We start from the raw sequence: 22680 nt of genomic DNA, 5'->3' as shown, positions 1-22680 counted from the left end.
CACTTCTTAGCCCATTGGCCCATCTGGTCAAGATCCTATTGTAATCTGAGGTAACCCTCTTCGCTGTCCACTACACCTCCAATTTTGGTATCATCTGCAAACTTACTAACTGTACCTCTTAAGCTCACATCCAAATCATTTACGTAAATGACAAAAAGTAGAGGACCCAGCACCAATCCTTGTGGCACTCCTGTGGTCACAGACCTCCAGTCTGAAAAACAACCCTCCACCACCACCCTCTGTCTTCTACCTTTGAGCCAGTTCTGTATCTAAATGGCTAGTTCTCAACCTGAGCTACTAATCGTCTCAGAGGGAGGGTCAGCATGGAACTGTTTCTTTGACCAGCAGCCTCAAAAAACAGACTGTTTGCTAAAATCATAACAAATCCAACAAGAGACAAGCAGAGCTGGGGGAACTGGCCACTCCCCTTTTCCAAATTTTTTTAAATCTTAAAAGCTTCTTCAAGTAGATAAATCCAGACATTTTGGCCAGTCTGCCTCATACAACACTTCTGAAAAAATACAGAGGACAACACAACCTTGTTAAATGAGCAGCATCGTCACAACGCTTCCTGATACATCACCTATAGAACTCTTCCTTTCTGCCTTTCACATTGAAGTGCATAACTTCATATTTAGACATGCTTTGACTGCATTTATTTGCCACTCACTTAACTTGTCTAAACCACCTTGAAGCCTCTATATCTCCTCCTCATCATCCCACCCAATTTTGTTCAATTCGCAAACTTGGAAGTGTTGCATTTGATTCCATCTAGGTTATTTATACATAAATATCACAAATAGCTGGGACCTTGTGATATCCCACTCGTCACTGTCTGCTACTCAGAAAAGGACCCATTTATTTCCATCTTTCTCTTTTTCTGTCAAGCAATCCTTGATTATGCTAATCTTTTCCCCCATCCCATGTACTTTAAATTTGCCCACAAATATCTTATGACTGGCTTTATCAAAAGCCATCTGCCAATCCAAATATACCACATCTTATGGTTTTCTTCTTGTCTATTCTATGAGCTGTATCCTCAAAAAAAATCTCCAGTATGTTTAAGTATGTTTGCCTTTTGTGTACTGTTTTTGCTGATTCTTTATGAAGGGCTTATGCCCAAAACGTTGATTCTCCTGCTCCTCAGATGCTGCTTGACCTGCTGTGCTTTTCCAGCATTATGCTCTTGACTCTGAGCTCCAGCATCTGTAGTCCTCACTTTCTCCTACTGCGTATGATTAGTGTGCAATCTTCACTGCTGTTACTGGAAACCGTGTCAGAACCCATTGCTTTTGCAGTATCAGTGCCTCCAGCTTTTATTTTTGATATCACAAAGAGGAATTTGGATTGGCTGGAAGGCATAGTCACCAAATAAAGGGGTACCAATTTAAGACTAAGATGAGGAGAAATTTATATTTTCAGACGGTTGGAGTTTTTGGAACTCCTTACCACAAAGAGCTGGGAGGTCTGGGATGGTTGGTACAGATCCGTGTCTAGTTAAGGCTGATAGGTAGATTCTTGACCAGTAGGGGAATCAAGAGTTACAGGAAAAATACATGAAGAATGTTGGATTAGCTATAATCCAATTGATTGGTGGAGTAGACTCAAAGGTATGAACAGCTGACTCTAGTTCCTATTTAGAGGAGGCCAAGATGAATCATTCACTCTGTACCTCCAGCTGAAGATGGATGCAAAAGCTTGTTTTTTGCACTAATGTTGTGATTCCTCCTTCGTTGCAGAATGAATATATGTGACACCTCCTTTTCCAGCATTTAATTGGCCACCAGCCTTCAGTATTGGAACTGGCAAACATTGATCTGATTATTGGTTATGGAATCAATTAGTTCTGTCTATTGCATGCTCCTTCTACTGCATTGCATGCCAACAGTTCTACATCAGAACTTCACCAGATTGACACTTCACTTTTAGTATACCTGATCTCCCTACCTGCTCATATGATAGAGTGGAGAATATGCCTAGCCATGAGGTTACAGACTGCAGTTGAATACAGTTCACCACTGATAGTATCCATGAAGAGCTGAAGGCTAAGATTAATGGGGAGAGATCTGTTCAAAGCTTGCCCCAATGTCAAGTCGAGACTTTCTCCCGAAGTGAACGTGCAGTGATTACTACTACTGTCATTGCCATGTTCAGGGACACTTGTGATTGGCAAAATTGTGTGGACAAGGTTAGTTTTTTTCAATCTCTTGGTCTCCTATTGCAGTATTTGTATAAGTATTGGCACTACACATTCACTCTGCCCAACCAGAGAATATTCTGTGTCAAGCCACCCTCACTGCTTCATCCAAGTGTTGTTAATCCAGTACTTCTCCAAGTTTATCAGCTGAGGTTGACAGCAGAGTTTGGGCTTGGCTTTAGGTGGTGATCAGCAGGAAATTCCTAACAGGCTACTTGAGTGAATGTCTTGAGATGTCATGGATCTGAAATCACACATGAGGTCCCAAAGAGCAATTCCTAATATCAGTCAAACCTCATGTTAGCAGCCCGGAACTAAACTCAATTAAAATGTTTAATGGAATGTCTTCCTTTAGAAATGGAAGTTCTGTTACAGATAAACACTAGCTCTGTATAGACCATCTCAGAAGTACTTCTTACCTCAGGTAGAATGAATCAGTCTTTTAGAGGGTTACAGACTGCGAACTGGACTGCAAAGACACAGACCTGTCTTCCCTGCAGCATTGAAAGTTAAGGGTCAACCTAATCAAGATGCTTAAAATGAATAAAGTATTTGATAAGGTAAAAGGAAAAAAGCTACTTCCTCTGCTGGGGAGAAGCAAGACGAACCTTAAAATTAGAGCAAGTCTGTTCGATGATGATGCTTCTTCACAAAAAATATCATAAAAATCAGAAACCCTCTCTACCCGCAAAAAAGCTGTTGAAGCAGAGGTTAATTTCAATTCAAAACACACGCATATTTTTGTCAGTCCAGATTATTAAGGATTACAGAGCCGAAACATCTATCATGATCAAAATGAATGGCTGAAATAGCAAAAACCCCAGTGGGCCTCCATTTCACATATTCCAATAAGGTTCTATTTATTCGCAGTCAGATCTCTGAACTTTGCAAACTATAGTGTTACAAAAGCTTCATTTAAGTTTTTATTTTTAAGAATACTAACTTGCAGTTTTAGGAATTAAAGCTGTAACCATAAAAGAAATGGGGCACAGGATTCAGAAAGTCATAAATGGCTTAAAGTAGTCAGCAGATTTGGCAACCCAAACAAACAGCTGAGGTATCCACAGCCATGAGGCTGTTTGATAGTGGTGGGCTGTTCATAAGTTACGGGGGAAATAAACACTACAGCTGAGGTTATAGCAGAAATGTTCAACAGCTATAGTGTTGCATAAGTTATCCTTACTTTATTAAATCTTATTGGTTAAAAAACAGGTTTTCTTTTGTATAAAACAATGAAATCCTGTGGCATAGTTCTGTTGTTTAATTGCTGGGTGCTCAGATTTCTTTAAGCATAACAGTTCCTAATACAATAGTAACCATAGCATCATGAAACAAACATTCAAACAATATTCTTTTGAATAATTTCATTTCCAATATTTCCTGAAGGTTGCTACTGGCACCCTTGAAACAACACTGCTGCATGCTGCATAATACATCACATGAAATCTAATTGACAGCAATGAAGAAATGTCGAAATCAAGTAATGAACTGCCCTTTCCAGCCACTTCACGAAGACTGAAACTTTGGCAGTTGGCGCCCAGAGATGATGCTGCGCTCGACTCCTTTCTCAGAGACAGCTGCCAAGCGAATCACCCCACCACTTGACCCATCTCGATCCATCGCAAGTGTAAGAGCTAAGGCACAAACAGAAAATGGAATAGAATGAAATAGATGGGAGAATCTCTTTACATTATGACCTTTTTGTTTAAACTGTTACTTTTCCTCAAGTAATTGACTTAGTATCTAGCACAACCCATCACTTTCAGTTGACAACAAAGTTACATCCTGTTTTCACTCAAAAATATTTTAGACATGCTCACTGAATGATAAGGAGGAGAACATTTTTCTGAATAGTTTACCTTCACATTTTGGATTAAGAGCTAGCCTTCTCTGTTATGCTGGCAAGCTGAGATTGGATTTGTAATCCATTACACTCACCAACTACAACAAAAGGTAAGCATTTACTAAATACCAAAACGTGTAAAATCATGGAACCCAGTACCAAAAAACATGAAAGCTTTGTAACATGAACGTTAAGTGTTGTATAATATAGAGCTGTGCAATATAATGTTGTTTTATGAAACTAAAGAGGGAAATTGTGAGCCTGAACAGTACCAAGAATCATTGAAGTTAAAAACAACTTCCTGGTAACAGCTCTGATTATTTCAGCTGCAGATTGTTACAAAGTTGGAAGTGCCAAGTGCAGTAAAGAGTAGAAAATATCTGAATCCTGCAGACAGATAGCATTTCACATTCATTGTGGGTAAAAGAGACAAAAAAATCCAACTCAGCTTAAAAGAAACAATTTATATAACAGACTCAAGTTCACCAGACCAACCTTTAAATCAAAGGATGACTGCCACTGTGAAGACAACAGTATCTGATAGAATAATGGAATCCCTACAGTGTGGAAACAGGCCACTTGGCCCAATGGGTCCACAGCGACCTGTTTCCCATACCCTTTCCCTGCATTTCCCATGATTAACCCACCTAGCCTGCACATCTCTAGACACTATAGGCAATTTAGCATGGCCAATCTACCAAACTTGCACATCTTTGGACTGTGTGAGGAAACCTACGCAGACACAGGGAGAACATGCAAACTCCACACAGACAGTTCCCCAAATGTGGGATTGAACCCGGATCCCTGGTGCTGTGTAACCACCGAGCCCCACGCTATTCATTAGTGTCTGGCCGGGACAGTGCTGTAGGTCCCATGGTTAAGGGAGATACACCTTGCCCCCGCCCACTTGTCCACAATAACAACCATGTGGAGCCACCAGTCACTGTTTGATATCCCTGTGGGTGGCTGCTTCCCAGTATCTCATTATTGAAAAATTCAAAAGGACTGAGAGGAGCAAATAGCTTTCCATCTTGTGGCCTGGAGATTTGAACCTTGTTTGCTTGTGTATTCTTTTTCCATCTTATTATCACAGAATCCCTACAATGTGGAAACAGGCCGTTTGACACAAGACCACACTGGTGCTCTGAAAAGTAACCCACCCAGACCCATTCCCCAATCCTATTATCCTGTATTTACCCCAAACTAATGCACCTAACCTACACATCCTGAGCACTACAGGCAATGCAGCATCGCCAATTCACCTAAGCGGCACATCTTTGGATTGTGGGATTTATTTTTTCTTTTGTTTCAGCAGCAGGAAGAGCGGGAGTGGCAACCAGGAGGCTGACAGGAAGGTGAATCACTGATTTATAAACTCATGAATAGGCGGATGCACACTGAGCAGCAGCATTACCCGAAACACTACTTAGGTAGTGCCTCCCACCCATCCTCCACCTCGAACCAAAAAAAAGGTTCTGTGTGCCAGATTGGTCAGGTACCTAGTGATTTTTTTTATTCTTTATTTTTCTACAGTCTCTTGGGAATTTAGAACAGTAGGAATGGAGGCTAGGGCAGTTGAACATTCCTCCTGCAGAATGTGAGAGGTAAGGGTCACCACTAGTGTCCCAGCTGACTGCATCTGCAGGAAGTGCACCCAACTCCAGCTCCTTGAAAACCACATTAGGGAACTGGATGAACTTCAGATCATTTGGGAGGCGGAGGGGGTTATAGAAAAGAGTTACATGGAGGTAGTCACACCTCAGGTACAAGAAAAAGCCAGATGGGTTACCATCAGGGAACTGAAAGGGAACCGGTAGGCAGTGCAGGGATCCCCTGTGGCCATTCCCCTCAATGGCATGTATACTGTTTTGGATACTGTTGTGGGGGACGACTTACTTGGGGGTAAGCCATGGGGTACAGGTCTCTGGCACAGAGTCTGTCCCTGTTGCTCAGAAGGGAAGGAGGGAGAGAAGAAGAGCATTAATCATTTTGGACTCCATTGTTAGGGGATAGACAGGAGGTTCTGTGGGAACAAGAGAAGGAGACACAGATGGTGTGTTGCCTCCCAGGTGCCATGGTTCATGATGTCTCGGATCGTGTTTTCAGGATCCTTGAGGGGGAAGGGGAACAGCCCCAAGTCGTGGTCCCTTTAGGCACTAATGACATGGGTAGGAAAAGGGATGGAGATTTAAGGCAGAAATTCAGGCAGCCAGGGTGGAACCTTAGTGCTGGAACAAACAGAGTTGTTATCTCTGGTTTGTTGTCTGTGCCACGTGCTAGCAAAGTGAAGAATAGGGAGAAAGGAGAGTCAGACACGTGGCTACAGGGACGGTGCAGGAGGGAGGGTTTCAGATACCTGGATAATTGGGGCTAGTTCTGGGATAGGTGGGACCTCTACAGTTAGGGTGGTCTACACCTGAGCCAAAGGGATATCAATATCCTGGGGGAGGGGGGAGATTTGCTAATGCTCTTCAGGAGGGTTTAAACTAATTCAGCAGGGGAATGGGAACCTACGTTGGAGTACTGGTGTCATGGAGGTTGAGAGCAGTGAGGTCAGAAATGAGGTATCAAGATTAAAAGAGTCCACTGCTAAGCAGGAAGGTGGTTTGAAGTGTGTCTACTTCAAAGCCAGGGGCATCCAGAATAAGGTGGGTGAACTGGCAGCGTGGGTTGGTACCTGGGACTTCGATGTTGTGGCCATTTCGGAGACATGGGTAGAGCAGAGACAGGAATGGTTGTTGCAGGTTCTGGGATTTAGATGTTTCAGTAAACAGACAAGATGGTAAAAAAGGGGGAAGTGTGACATTGTTAGTCAAAGACAGTATTATGGTGGCAGAAAGGACGTTTATGGACTCGTCAAATGAGGTAGTATGGGCTGATGTTAGAAACAGGAAAGGAGAGGTCACCCTGTTGAGAGTTTCTATAGGCCTCCGAATAGTTCCAGAGCTGTAGTTGAAAGGATAGCAAAGATAATTCTGGATAGAAGCGAGAGTAACAGGATAGCTGTTATGGGAGATTTTAACTTTCCAAATATTGACTGGAACTGAAGTTCGATGACTTCAGATGGGTCAGGTTTTGTCTAATGTGTGCAGGATGGTTTCCTGACACAGTACATACACAGGCCAACAAGGGGGAGAGGCTGGGATTTGATGCTGGGTTATGAACCTAGCCAGGTGTTAGATTTGGAGATAGGTGAGCACTTTGGTGATAGTGACCACAATTTGGTTATGCTTGCCTTAGCGATGGAAAGAGATAGGTATATACCACAGGGCAAGAGTTATAGCTGAGGGAAAGGCAATTATGATGCGATTAGGCAAAATTTAGGATGCATAGGATGGGGAAGGAAACTGTAGGGAATGGGCACAATTGAAATGTATAGAATCCCTACAGTGTGGAAACAGACCCTTCAGCCCAACAAGTTCATACCTATCCTCCGAAGAGGAACCCACCTAGACCTATTCCCCTACATTTACCCCTGACTAATACACATAACCTACACATCCCTGAACATTATGGAGCAATTTAGCATGGCCAATCCACCTGACCTGCACATCTTTGGATTGTGAGAGGAAACCAGAGCACCCAGAGGAAACCCACGCAGATACAGGGAGAACGTGCAAACTCCACACACACAGTCACCCAAGGTTGGCATTGAATCCGGGTCCCTGCCACTGTAAGGCAGCAGTGCTAAGCACTAAGCCACTGTGCCACCTTTATCACCACATCAACCGCTTTACACTCATCCACCTGTTTGGTCACGTTCTCAAAGAACTCAGTCAAGATGTAGGATTTAAAATCATCTCGAGAAGAATAAGTTGATTAGGGATAGTCAACATGGTTTTGTGAAGAGTAGGTCGTGCCTCATAAACCTTACTGTGTTCTTTGAGAAGGTGACCAAACTGGTAGATGAGGGTAAAGCAATTGATGTGGTGTATATGGATTTCAGTAAGGCGTTTGATAAGGTTCCCCACGGTAGGCTTCTGCACAAAATACGGAGGCATGGGATTGAGGGTGATTTAGTGGTTTGTATCAGACATTGCTAGCTGAAAGAAGTCAGAGGGTGGTGCTTGATGGGAAATGTTCACCCTGGAGTTCAGTTGCTAGTGGTGTATCACAAGGACCTGTTTTGGGGCTACTGCTCTTTGTCATTTTTATAAATGACCTGGATGAGAGGTAGAAGGGTGGGTTAGTAAATATGCAGATGACACGAAGGTCAGTGGAGTTGTGGACAGTGCTGATGGATGTTGCATGTTACAGAGGGACATAGATAAGCTGCAGAGCTGGGCTGAGAGGTGGAAAATGGATTTTAATGTGGAAAAGTGTGAGGTGATTCACTTTGGAAGGAGCAACAGGAATAAAGAGTACTGGGCTAATGGTAAGATTCTTGGTAGTGCAGATGAGCAGAGAGATCTCGGTGTCCATGTACATAGATCCCTGAAAGTTTTCAAACAGGTTAATAGGTTGTTAAGTAGGCATACGGTGAGTTAGCATTTACGGGTAGAGGAATCGGGTTTTGGAGCCATGAGGTCATGTTGCAGCTGTACAAAACTCTGGTGTGGCCGCACTTGGAGTATTGCGTACAGTTCTGGTCACTGCATTATAGGAAGATGTGGAAGCTTTGGAAAGGGCTCAGAGGAGATTTGCCAGGATGTTGCCTGCTATGGAGGGAAGGTCTTATGAGGAAAAGCTAAGGAACTTGAGGCTGTTTTCGTTAGAGAGATGAAGGCTGAGAGGTGACTTAATTGAGACATATAAGATAATGAGAGGGTGAACAGTGAGAACCTTTTTCCTCGGATGGTGATGGTTAGCACGAGGGGACATAGCTTTAAACTGAGGGAGGATAGATATAGGACAGATGTCAGAGGTAGTTTCTTTGCTCAGTAGTGGGGCGTGGAATGCCCTGCCTGAAACAGTAGTAGACTCGCCAACTTTAAGAGCATTTAAATGGGCATTGGATAAACATATGGATGAAAATGGAATAGTGAAGGATAGATGGGCTTCAGAGTGATTCCACAGGTCGATGCAACATCGAGAGCCAAAGGGCCTGTACTGCGCTGTAATGTTCCATATCAATGTTAAACCATTTTTTCTGCCTTAATTATTATTGAGTGTGTGTGCACGTGGACGCATGTGCATGTGTGTGTTGAGGGGCTTTGAAAAAACAATTTAAATTGCATGAATTAGATTTACTGCTCCTACTGTTCCAGTTAAGTAGCTATTTTGACTGTTACTGAAGCAAACTTGATATGAATTGCTTTTGTCCTGGATAGAGCCAGTCAGGCAAATTGGTAATTTTGCTGATCTAATTGGGATTTTATATATATATATATATATATATATATATTTTGGTGATTTGTGGAAAGGATAGGCACAATTCTCAACACTCTCCCCAGTTAAGTTGTGACAGTAGTGTCACTCATATCCTCTTCCATACCCCTTACTCTGCCTCCTCCAACCAACCACCTCAAACTCAACTCAAAAGTGATTCAAAAGGAGTAAGGAAAAGAAAAACTCCATCAATCTTTATGGAATATGAAAATCTAAGATTATTTTTTTTTGGTAGTGCAAAATGTCATATTATTGTTCACAAGTTGGAGGACAGGCTACTTGCTTGTCCCACGAGATCAGAAACTAGTCATACTCAAATTCTGCCTGAATACTTCAATTTTCACACCACTGATACTCAGTTAGAAATGCAACTCCGGGGAGACCCAAGATGGCCCAAGACCCAAGATCCAGTAGGTCCGAGTCTGCACTGCTCTGCCTAAGACTCGGGCAAAGTGGGGTGCCCACCTTCACCTCACTTTTGAAACCATTCAGGATGCCCAGCATTCTTAGTCATTTTGCCCAGCACTCTTAGTCATTTTGCGTCAAATTTTAACAGTTTGGTGCTTTTTTTAAAAATGACTAAGGGCAAACCTCCCGCAGCTCACAACAGGGAGGGACCCCTCCCCCATCCCCTCCCGCAGCAGCAGGGACGTCCACGGCCACCTCGGGGGACTTACCTGCGGAGTCAAGCCTGATCTCCGAGATCGTCAAAGTCCAGGAGAAGATCGATACGTCCATTGAAGGGGCCCGGTCCAGGTGGGAGCCGATCTCGATCGCGCTGCAGAAGCATGACCCAGAGATCAAAAAACTCGGGCAGCATGTCAGAGGGGTGGAACAACGGGCTGCAGCCTTGAAGACTGCTGCTGAGTCATCTGTGGGTCAGGTCCGGGCTCTGGAACAGCGAGTCCAGACCCTGGAGGAGCACATTGACGACCTCAAGAATAGAGGTCGTTGGAAAAATATTCGGTTGCTGGGCTTTCCCGAATGGGAGGAGGAAGGCCAGCTTGTGGATTTCTTGGAGCAATGATGCCCACAATTATTGAAGTTGGAGTCGGAGCTGGGACGGGTACAGGTGGAACGGGCCCACCGGGTTGCTGTGCGCAAGCCCGGGTCGGACAAGCGCCCCACCCAGTTCAAGTCTGACTTCAATGTTATAAGGGAAAACAAATGCTCCTAGAGGCCTCCAGAATCCTGGGGAAGGATCCCCAGGCCATGATGTACAAGGGCTCCAAGATAATGCTATTTCAGGACTTCTCTCCAGTTGTGGTCCGCCAGAGAGCGGCATTCGATGAGGCGAAGAAGTGTCTGAGAAACTTAAATATTCAATACCCAATGCGATATCTGGCAACACTGCGCTTCAGCCATGGAGGATCCTTATATAACTTTGGATCACTGGAGAAAGTAAAGAAATTCTTGGATGCTCTCAAATAGACTGAGGGACTTGAACTGTATGGATAACGACTTTATTTTGCCCCCCCCCCCCCCTGAGAGTGGGGGGGGGGGGGGGGCTTGTTCTTTACTCTTTCTTTGGTCTCCTTTTAATAGCATGTGCGGCTTATCTGATTTGTGGGGGAGAGTTTTTTCTAGAGTGGGGTTTTTTTCTTTCTATTTAGTTGCCTAGTATTTGCTGAGATTGTAATTTTGTAACTTTATATATTTCTATTTTGTATTGTTTTTATTAAAAGTATCTAGGTGAGGGTGTGGGGGAGGGGTGGGTCATTCACTTTTAACTCCTGTTTTATAAGACACTTGAATTTATTTACTCCATTTTGGAATGGCTGGGCCGAGGGCAGGGCCCTAGCTGGAAGAGGTTATGACGGGGTTATTGGTAGGTCGTAATGCCCCCGGGAGCAAGGGGGAAAAGTCTCCATTCAAATATGTTGTGCGTTATTTTTAACTTAGGAGTAGTACTTAATTGTGTTGATTTAAATATTTTAAAGTGTTTTTTATATGTGAATTTTCTATGGTCTTTATTCAATGTCTTTTGGGTGGGGTTCTTCCTCCTGGGGGGTCTTGGGCCTGCCTGGACGATCATGGCTAACCATTCGCTTAGGTGGTGCACCTGGAATGTCAAGGGGAGTCATTCACCAATCAAAAGGAAAAAAGAAAGGGTTGATGTACCTCTCTTACAGGAGACACATCTACTTGATAAGGAACACTTAAAGCAACATCAGGTAGCTACAACAGGTTTGGTCAGGTGTTCTTTTCACCTTTCAGCTCAAATAGTAGGGGAGTAACCATTTTTATTCGGAAAAATCTTCCTTTCCAAATGTTAAGCCAGATAAAAGATGAGATGGACAGTATATATTGATCAAAGTCTTAATATATGGAGAGGAATTCGGGATTTTAAATTTTTATTGATCCCCGGCACACCCTTTTAGACTTGTAACGGAAGTGTTCTCTAAGTTAATGGCTTTCGGGGTCCGCCATACAATTATAGGGGGAGATTTTAATTGTATTATTGACCCACAGATGGATAGCATGCCTAGGAGCATTGCGGGTATATCTCGGAGACGTAGGCAACTGGCAGATCTGAGCAAGGAGCTAGGACTAGATGATGTGTGGCGCGTCTTCATCCCAGGGCAGAGACTTTACTTTCTACTCTAACCCACACAAATGCCATACCAGAATTGATATGTTTTTTGCTCCCTTGACCCTTTTGAATTCAATGCTGTCCTGTAAAATAGGTAGCATAACTATTTCTGATCATGCCGCAGTATATATGGAAGTCAAGACTAGGGATGATGGGATAGGCCCCCGACATTGGCGTACGGATCCTCTCTTATTGAAGGATAGCAAATTTATAAAGTATTTTTTGCAGGAATTCAAAACCTTCTGGGATATTAACTCGGGTACGGCCAGTAACCCCTCGATGATGTGGGAGGCCACTAAGGCATATACACGAGGCTTGGTCATCTCATATTCTGCAACCCGGAAAAGACAAAAGGGAGAGCAATAGCGCCTGCTCAAGGCTCACCTGAAGGCAGCTGAAATTGTGTACGTTGATAGGCCCTCCATTACTAAACTACAGAGGATCACAGCCCTTAGGGAAGCCTTGAATACTGCACTTACTCAAACAGAAAAGGGTGAAATGTTATTCGCGAAGCAGAGATTATTTGAATATGGTGACAAGCCTGGCAGGTATCGAGCGTTACCTTGCCAGAAAGAAAAAGGTTCCTCAAGCCATTACGTCCATTAGAGAAAGTGCTGATACCCTGACGTGTAATCGTAAAAAGATCAATACAGCCTTTAGAATGTTCTATTTTGAATTGTAAAAGTCACAGGGCTGTGAGGATAGAACTGGGAAGATGGAGTCTTTATTTAAAAATTTGGTCCTTCCAGGCCTAACCTCGGAGCAGTTGACGAACTTGAATGCCCCCTTGACAACCCAGGAAGTACAGGATGCGGTTAGGATCTTCAGAGTCGCAAGGCTCCTGGGCCAGATGGATTGCAGGTTGAGTTCTATAAAGAATTTATAGTGGAACTGGCCGGGCCACTCATAGATATGTATAATTACTCACACAGTCAGGGCTGCCTCCCACCTTCATTTAGAGCAGCAAATATTTCTCTCATTCTTAAGAAGTGAAAGGCCTCAAAAGATTGCTCTTCATACAGACCCATATCCTTGTTAAATGTGGATTTTAATGCTAGCATTTTTGAAAGAATTTTAAGACTGGAGAGGGTTTTACCATTCATTATAAACGAGGACTAGACAGGGTTTATAAAGGGTCGCAGGTCAACTAATAACATTAGAAGGGTCTTAAATATGATACAAGGCTGCCAGCAGGGAGCAATACCGGGTTTAGTTGTCTCCCTAGATGCAGAGAAGGCGTTTGATCAGGTAGAATGGCCATATCTTTTTTATATACTGGAACAGTTCGGTGTTGGAGAAGTCTTTACTAAATGGGTTTCAGTATTATATGACCACCAACGGTTTAAGTTCGGATAGCTTTAGCATTGGCAGGAGCTGTGGCCAGGAAGGTCCTCTCTCATCATTATTATTTACGCTAGTAAATTGAACCACTAGCGGAAGCTGTACGAACTGACCCCTAATATAATAGCTCCAAGGGTTGGATCGGGCAAGCACAAAATTACTGTCTGTGCGATGGTGTCCTCCTTTTCTTAAGTGATCCTTTGACATCCATGCCCCGCCTAATTCAAGTGGTCAATCTATTCAGTATGTTCTCAGGTTACAAAATCAATTTTATGAAATCGGAGGCAATGCCGTTCGGATGCCTTGCCAGTATATCTAATTTACCAGACGGATCTTACTTTCCCTTTTGGTGGTCACTAGAAGGTCTTCTGTACTTAGGTACTTTTATTACTCCAGTATTAGGTCAGTTAAATAAAGCCAATTACTTACACTTATTAGAGAAAATAAGGCAGGACCTTCAACGCTGGGGAGATCTCCCAATATCCTAGCTAGGCAGCGTAGCCTTAGTTAAGATGAATATTTTAGCTCGTCTTCTATATCCTATGAGAATGCTCCCCTTGATGATGTGGAGACAGGCACTGCCTAAGCTTTACGGCTGGCTCGGCTCCTTTATTTGGAGTCATAAATGGCCCCTTATCAAATTAGAAAAGCTGCAGCTCCCACAAGCAAGGGGAGGACTGGACTTCCCAGATTTCAGGAGTTACCAATTGAGCTCCTTATTACCTTATGTAGTTGATTGGTTGTGGGTCACAAGAGACCCAATCTGGATAGACATTGAGACCTCCAAAATAAAGTGTCCTCTTATCAATCTATTATTTATAGACAAGATGAGAGTTATTACGGACTATTGTAAAAACCCTACTGTACTAAATACAATTAAAGCCTGGAGGATAATGCAACAAGATGAGGGTAAACTGCAAAAAGCCTCCCCTAATGCCCCCATAGTGGGAGCATCAGGATTTCAGCCAGGGCTGACAGATGCTACATTTTAAACTTGGGAGTCCAGAGGTATCTCCTGCTTGGCAGACCTGTTTGATGGGGAGATTATGATGGCCTTTGAGCAGCTGCGCCAGAAGTTTGGACTGCCTAACAAGGACCTCTTTCGGTATTTTCAAATACAAGACTTTATACAAAAGAAGACCACACTGATAGTCAATTCTTACAAATCGGATAGGAAAAGGAGAGTGTTATGGCCAATGGGGCCACCCTCGATCAGTACTCTTTATCATTCACTATATAACACGGTCTCGAAGGACATGGAATGATTATAGAAAACCTGGAATCAAGAATTAGGGTTGGAAATTTCTTTAGAAACGTGGGAGCACATCTGGAAAAAGGCCAAAAAGATCTTTATCTGTAACAGAACTCAGGCTACCCAATTAAAGATACTTCACAGGGCTCACATGGCACCTGAATGACTCGCAAAATTCAAGGCAGGAGCATCCTCAATGTGTCCCGAGTGTAAATAGACACTCTCATGCATTGTCTATGGACATGCCTTAAGATCCGTAGGTATTGGGATACAGTAGCGAATGCCTTGACAGAGATATTGGGTATAGAGATTGGATCGGATCCAACGTCTCTACTTTTGGGCTCTCCAAATTTTTCCTCCCTGGATGTATACGGGAGGAAATCATTTACTATCCTCTCCTTTTGTGCAAGGAAAAATATTTTAGTGAATTGGGTATCCAAAGGCTCCCCCCCAGAATTTTCAAACTGGCAGAGGATAGTCATGGAAAATATCCCCCTTGATTTCCTCACGTATATGGTGCACCAAAAAACGGAACATGGCAGCCTTTTTTGAACTACATCGATACAAACATTTTGGCCATATTGTCTAGAGCTTTTGTTTAGCTGTGGTAATGGTTCTGGCTGGTTCAGGGGCCCGGGGGCCCGGAAGGAGGAATCCCGTATAAATATGGGTCTACTATGACTTGATGTAAATCTATTTTGAGCATGTATCTAGTTATTTAATTACTTTGTTGTTTACTGTTAGTAATGTATGATATCCTATTTTAGGTTTTGGTTGTTTGTAGAAGTAGTAAGTGAGTTATTTTTTATTTATTTCATTTAATATTGGTGTTGTTATTATATTGCAAAGCGGAATACACTAGTTTGTATTATTTTTGTAATTTTGTAAAAAAATCTTTAAAATTTTCTTTTTCAATTAAAAAAACCTATATATATATAAAAAAGAAATGCAACTTCTATGCATTTCAAGCTCTTGGGTTTCTTTAGTTTGACCAGAAAACCTCATACATTAGGTAAGTGTGCAGTATTTTGAACCATATGGTATGTCTAGACATTACTTTTTGGTATAATGCTTCAAATCTCAATAGAAACAAAATAGTACTTTGCAAGTGTGAACATTTCCTCAAACCTCATTGGCTTTTTACAAGAATGTCACATTCCGATCTCAAGCGACAGTTTAACTTAGGGTGCAATGGTGGTTTAATAATTCTGTCCTCTCAAGTGCATCACCAGACTTCCAAAATAGGGTTATGAAAAATTTCTTGTTAAATAATAATGGGCACTTTCAGATTTTAATTATAAATGTTTCTGAGTGGGAGATGAAATTTCTAAACATTTTCCACTTGCAGCACAAACTCACAACTATACAACTCTTCATTGAACTCACCATTTGCTGTAAAATCTAAGCACTGCTCCTTTGTCATTCCAGGTTTGTACGAGGAGTCGACATAGCCATAAATGTAGGTACTTCCAGAGCCACCAATGGAGAACGGCTGCCGTACCATCATGCCCCCCATTGGAACAGTGTAGACCTACGACCACAAACAAGGACATTAACTCCCAGCGCAATCACACTAATTCACAGACGAATCCTGACGACATGGAGGAAGTTGTGAATTATAGCTTCAACTCATGGATACATTTAGGAGAGGGAGAAATGGAGGAAAAAAGTAAAGCAGAAGGATGGATGGATTTTTAAATGTGTTAAGAGCAACTGAATCTGAATAGATCTTCACTTCTCACTTCCTATGATAAGGCTGTGAAATTGGTCAGTTCGATTTTTTTTTCTTTTACCATACTACAGATCCTGCTCCCCCCCCACTTTTCACAGAATGAAAAAGTTGTTCATCTGCTCATTAAAAAGCGCTACATGCTGTTCTCTTTTTATTCTTCCCATGGTCTCATCCCGTGGGCAAAGTTGGGGCTTCGGTGTTCGTTTAAGCAGTAGTTGTTGGTGGATGTGGATAATGCCAACACAGCCACATTTATCGCCGGACCTACGTTACTGAGGCTTCTCCCTGAATTACTGTCATCTCTGTATTGGTGACAATTTCACAACTCATTTAGGGAAGAAATTACAAGACACAAAGGTGATCTCAATCCTCATGTCCAACTTACTGGCAGTAATAGATAAGAAGAAAGGTCAATTTCACTATGAAACTAAGTTAAAATAAATTCTGACACAAGCAGTGGTTGAGTTACAGTGTGAAAGTTGAGCAGCAGCAGATTAACAACAGGAGAGTGGAACTAAAATTGTCATTGTTGGAGAGGTGGAAAGGTGGATCACCAAACACTGATCAACTGTGGTAATTATAACAAAATAATGAGGATACAAGGAACATTGCTGCACACTGTGGGTGCCATGGATCTACAAAGTGCAACAGAAACCCAATATGTCTGGCAGTACGTGTGACAGGGGAAACAGAGTTAATGCTTGCCGTTCAATGTCGCCTCTTCAAAACTGAAGAGGCTAGAAAATTGTGGGTTTTATGGGAGAGGCGCCCAGTAGAATATATGGCGTGAATACTCAAAGTAAAACATAAATACATGCTAATGATAATACAAGAGAGATCAAGATGCAAAGTAAGTGTTAACGATAGGTGTGAATAGTAGAAAGTAAGTTACAGAGAGCAAACCCGTGGAAACATGGCAATTGCAGAGCACACAAGATTGCACCATCAAAATGCAGGACAGTGCTCATACTCTGAAGTTGTTGAACTCAGCACTGAGTCCTGAAGGCTGTGAAGTGCCAAGGTGGGAAATGAGCTGCTGTTCCTCCAGCTTGCATTACGTTTTGCTGGAATACTGCAACAGGAATGTCAGCACAAGATCAAGACAGTGTTTCAACATGGTAATCAACTGGAAGGTAGGGGCTGTACTTACAGACAGAGCAGGGGCATTCTTCAAAGCAGTTATGCAGTTTGCATTTAATCTTGCAATGTAGACGAGACCATACACTGAGCAGCAGTAGATGATGTGTTTTGGATCTTGGTCACAGAGGAATGAAGAGGTAAAAGGGCAAGCGTTTTACCTGCAAATGCATGGGAAGATGCCATGGAGTAGTGAAAGTGTTAGGAGCAACAAAGGGATCATGGAAGGAACAGTTGCTGCAGAATGCAAGCAAAGGACAAAACTGCATGTTTGGTGGTGGATTCATGCTCAAGGTGGTGGAAATGGAGGAGAATAATCCTTTGAATGCAAATACTGATGGAGTGGAAAGTGAGGACTTGGGGAACTATGTTAACATTCAGGGGGGAAAGGAAAGGGGCAAGAATAGAAATGACTGAGGGCAAGTCCTCAACTGAGGAAAAAGACACTCATATCAAAACCCCCCTGTGAAATAAAATAGTCACAAGTGTGGCCTTAAAAAGGACCGCATCAATGCTGTGGGATAGTCAGGGAAGGAAGGTTGAATCCCAGTACAGAATTATTGAAGGGGTGAACATGGAGAGAAGACACAACAACACATTAAGAAGACTTCAAATATCCAAGTTAAATATGGGGCAGTGATTTAAGGTAACGATCAGAAACTTTTATCTTCACTTTATTCCTTTGGTAATTGGCTAGAGCCCAGCACCCCACAATGTCTTTACAACTGCAGCATTTCAGAGAAAATTAATAATTAATCTATAAACCTTACCTGTCCACCTTTTCTTTTATCCCACCCAGCAACAATGATGCCAGCCATCAGCTCTTCTCTGTATTTATAGCACATATCTTTGAACAAATTAGCAGCTGTCTGCACTAGTGGAAGTTCATCAAGTTCAATGCTGTAAAGAAAGTGAGACAGAAACTAACAGCATGTCAAGAGATACCAAAAACAGTGAGTTAAATTCCATTTTCTTCCTCAGTGTCCTTTTAGCCTGCAGATGTACATGATTCTCACTCCACAGAGACATCCTGTGGGCCTCCAGTACCCTTGGCATACCCAACATATACTTTAGTGCCTGGGACAGAGCTCCAGGATCCCTAGCAGTAGCATCTTGCCACTGATCAGCTAGCTGTGATTCCAGCCGGCATCATTGAAACAAGGCATATAATTAAGAGCCAAGAGTCATTGTTTGTATTTCTCCATGCATCTACATAACTGGCCCTTCACTCCTACCTGCACCTTCACATTCCATGCAAGTCAGTTGTCTCCTGTGTGTCCTTTTACCAAGTTAACTAGTGTAAAGCTTTTGCTGAAAATGTGTTGCTGGAAAAGTGCAGCAGGTCAGGCAGCATCCAAGGAGCAGGAGAATCGACGTTTCGGGCATGAGCCCTTCTTCAGGAATGAAGAAGGGCTCATGCCCGAAACGTCGATTCTCCTGTTCCTTGGATGCTGCCTGACCTGCTGCGCCTTTCCAGCAACACATTTTCAGCTCTGATCTCCAGCATCTGTACATCTACAGAATCAATGTTCTGTTGCACATATTGGATCATAAATATTCTAGAGTCACACTGCTCTTGAAACACCAACATGGCTTCTCTTTTCACAGATGCTGCAAGACCTGCTCAGTATTTCAGCACTCTGTTTTTGTACAGTCGATGCCCTGTACATTTCAGCCAGTGGAGAACATGTTGACACAAATACACTTGATGCATTATACAGTGTTATGAAGCTGTACGTGTGTACTATACCTTTAAGAGAAAGTGACAGCTGGCAAGCACCAAGTGTGCTGGAAAATTTTTAAAATCTAACATTTGGCAGTGAAACAAATAAATGAGCTGGGCTGCCATGTTTCCACAACAATTCGAATTTAGCCAATCAGTTTAAATTATGCTCCAAGATACTAAAACCCAAACAAATTTGAACCTTACTGCTTTGACAACAGCAAACCAATGAGACGCCCTGATGTTGTAGGGTATAAAAATCAGGCATTTTCAACAGTTAGCCAGAGAGACCAAGAGCTCCTACTGCCATACAAACTGCCCACAGACCCGCCCTCTAAAAAGTACCTTTGCATATGAAAAATCTCTGCAACAGAAGACTAAAGATGACCCAAGAAGATACAAGAGGAGGATTGACACTGCTGACTGGTTTTGAAAATTGTTTTATTTTGTAAATTTAATAGGGGCTTCATCAGATCAATATATTGTCGGGGGGTAGATAAATCTTTAAGACAAAGGAGGCTTACAGTGTAGATAGTTATTGTTCAATGTTCTCTTTTGGAGTTAAAGAATAAATTGTTAAATTTTTTTCTTTAAATAATGGAATTTGGGTAGTTCTCTGTTACTCATACTTTAACAGATTCCGAGGAGAAGTGAGCTTTTCTGTGTCTGTTTTAAATTAGAAGGGTTTACCCTGTGTCATAACATACAGTCTCATTCGCTGAGCTAAAGTTGATGCGTGACGATGCTGTCACTTTCACAAGGTTATTTTGTCCCTTGTTTCAAAAAGAGGTCATAAAGGCAGAGGTGCCAAGAGGTCTGGAAGAGCTTGGCAGGGAAGTGGCCAGTTCAGGTTTCTTCTAGTTTGGTTTAGCTGTTGTAGTCACAAGATGGGATAGGGTTAGGGTTAGGGTTAGGGTTAGGGTTAGTCACAAGTCCAGGAAAGGTTGCAAGCTTCAGTTAATGATTCCTGATTGTCTCTCTGAAATCTCTTTGCATGTTGTTCCTTCCTGCCTGTGGGGATCCATGTTCAAATTTATCTTTTTGCCAAGGGGTGTGTTTATGAAATGTTACTGGATTGGAACACTTCCTAAGTCGCTATATCAGGTCAGTTACTTTTCCAATAGTTAAGCTATTCTAAATTCCGTTTTCTTCTGTTTGTGTTTCAATTGTGGTGTTTAAATAAATTCTGTTTTGCTTAGAGCAGAGTGGTTTGACCAGCTGCATCACTTCTGGAATATCCACTTCATATCTGTCTTTAAAATAGGAAAAGGTTGGGTCTTGGCTACCTCAAAATATTTTTGAGATGGTCTGAGCCTGGTTCATAACATATGGGACAGAAATAGTTGAATGAGACCAAACATCCATTTCATGAACTGGTTCACCGTAGTCTGGAGCCTTCAGGGGCAGGGACGAGGTGACAAACTCTTTGACAACAGTCCCTCATGGTGCAAATAGCTCTCCCTAATTCTTCTATACCTTACACTTTGACAGCCATCCAAGGAAGGACTGGAAGTTTTAAAAGTTAATGACCTCAACCTATAGACAATAAATGGACCTATGCTCCAGACCCAGGCAAATCCTGTATCTAATACGGTAGCCTGATTTGATAGTTTGCTGACAGCAGCATTTTAATTTGAATAAAAATCTGGCTGTGAACAAACATTTTGGGCAGAGAAACATTCTGAGGCAGTCACTGTTTCTTAACAGTGAGAAGCAAACGTGTGGAGGACTGCAAACAAAAGAAGTCAATCCGAGTGCTCCCCATCTGTAAACCTTGGATGAACCAGGAAATTCAAACAGGAAAACCAGACAGGTAGCGTTCAAGTCAGATGATCCAGACCAATACTGGAACTCCAGATATGATCTCCGCAAAGCCATCAGGGATGCCAAGAGGCAGTACTGGAGCAAGTTAGAAACCCAAACCTAACAGACAGATTCCAGCCACCTATGGCAAGGTCTAAACAACATTACAGGATATAAAATGAAGCAGAGCAAGATAGTGGACAAAGATACATCCCTCCCTGAAACACCCCATGCCTTATATGCTCGGTTTGAGCAGAATGCCAGCAGCATGGTGACACCTGCCCCAACAGCCCCAACACCTATTCCCTGGGTCACCACTGCAGACGTCAGATCTCTCTTCCTGAGAGTGAACCCAAGGAAAGTGATAGGTTTGGACAGTATGCCCAGCCAAGTACTCAGATCCTCTACGGACCAACTGGCGGAGGTATTTACTAACACCTTCAACTTCTCCCTCCAGCAAGCTGAAGTCCCCATTGCTTCAAGAAGACCACCATCATCCTCATACCCAAGGAAACACATGCAATGTGCCTGAATGACTACCTTAATGAGTGGCTCTGACCTCAATAATCATGAAGTGCCTCAGCAGGCTTGTCATGGCCCACATCAATTCCAGTATCCCAGCCTGCCTCGATCCCTTAGAATCCACCTACCAAGGTAACAGGTCCACAGTGGATGCCATAGCCCTAATCCTACACTCATCTCGACAACAAGGACACCTATGTTAGACTCCTGCTCATTGACTACAGCTCCGACTTCAACACCATTATCCCCTCCAGACTGATTGCAAAACACTGATCTTGTTCTTGGCTCTGCCCTCTGCATCAAGAACTTCAGCTTTCTGACCCACAGACCGCAATCAGTGAAAATAGGTAACTGCACCTCAACCATAATAACACTCGACGCTGGAGCCCTCCCCCACCTCAGCTGCTTCCTCAGCTCCCTACCAAACACCTGTACACCCATAACTGTGTTGCTAAATTCTAAATGAATAGCATCAACACATTTGCTGACAACATTGTTGGACGGATATTGAACAACGAGTCAAAATACAGAAGGGAGATAGAGGGCTTGGTGACATGCAATGATAAGAACCTCTCTCTCAACATCGGCAAGACTAAAGAATTGATCATGGATTTCAGAAAGAATAGAGGAGAACACACTCCCATCTACATCAAAGGAACAGAGGTCACGAGTGTAGACAGCTTCAAATTCCTAGGACTGACAACAACTCAGATTTTTGAGGAGAAAGTGAGGTCTGCAGATGCTGGAAATTAGAGCTGGAAATGTGTTGCTGGAAAAGCGCAGCAGGTCAGGCAGCATCCAGGGAACAGGAAAATCGACATTTCGGGCATAAGCCCTTCTTCAGGAATGGGGAAAGTTTGTCCAGCAGGCTAAGATAAAAGGTAGGGAGGAGGGACTTGGGGGAGGGGCGTCAGAAATGTGATAGGTGGAAAGAGGTCAAGGTGAGGATGATAGGTCAGACTGGGGTGGGGGCGGAGAGGTCGGGAAGAAGATTGCAGGTTAGGAAGGCGGTGCTGAATTTGATGGATTTGACTGAGACAGGCTGGGGAGAGGGGAAATGAGGAAACTGGTGAAACCCGAGTTCATCCCTTGTGGTTGGAGGGTTCCTAACCGGAAGATGAGGCGTTCTTCCTCCAACCATCGTTTCGCTGTGGTCTGACGATGGAGGAATCCAAAGACCTGCATATCCTTGGTGGAGAGGGAGGGGGA

General features: G+C 42.9%; 1 protein-coding gene across 1 annotated transcript in view; it reads right to left on the bottom strand.

Moving 5' to 3' along the window:
- Window positions 1-3361: 3361 nt before the first annotated feature.
- The window catches only part of psmb6 (proteasome 20S subunit beta 6), a 34131-nt gene continuing 14812 nt past the window's right edge, over window positions 3362-22680 (bottom strand). Inside the window, exons 5-7 of the mRNA XM_043682114.1 lie at window positions 18194-18323; window positions 15941-16085; window positions 3362-3831 (exon numbers count right to left, since the gene is read on the bottom strand). Coding sequence (XP_043538049.1) covers window positions 3704-3831; window positions 15941-16085; window positions 18194-18323 — 403 coding nt within the window. The 3' untranslated portion in view covers window positions 3362-3703. The remainder of the gene's footprint in view (window positions 3832-15940; window positions 16086-18193; window positions 18324-22680) is intronic.

This window comes from Chiloscyllium plagiosum, chromosome 43 (assembly GCF_004010195.1).
Source record: "Chiloscyllium plagiosum isolate BGI_BamShark_2017 chromosome 43, ASM401019v2, whole genome shotgun sequence".
In the NCBI taxonomy this organism is placed as follows: Eukaryota; Metazoa; Chordata; class Chondrichthyes; order Orectolobiformes; family Hemiscylliidae; genus Chiloscyllium; species Chiloscyllium plagiosum.
This window is presented reverse-complemented; position numbering and strand designations above follow the sequence as displayed.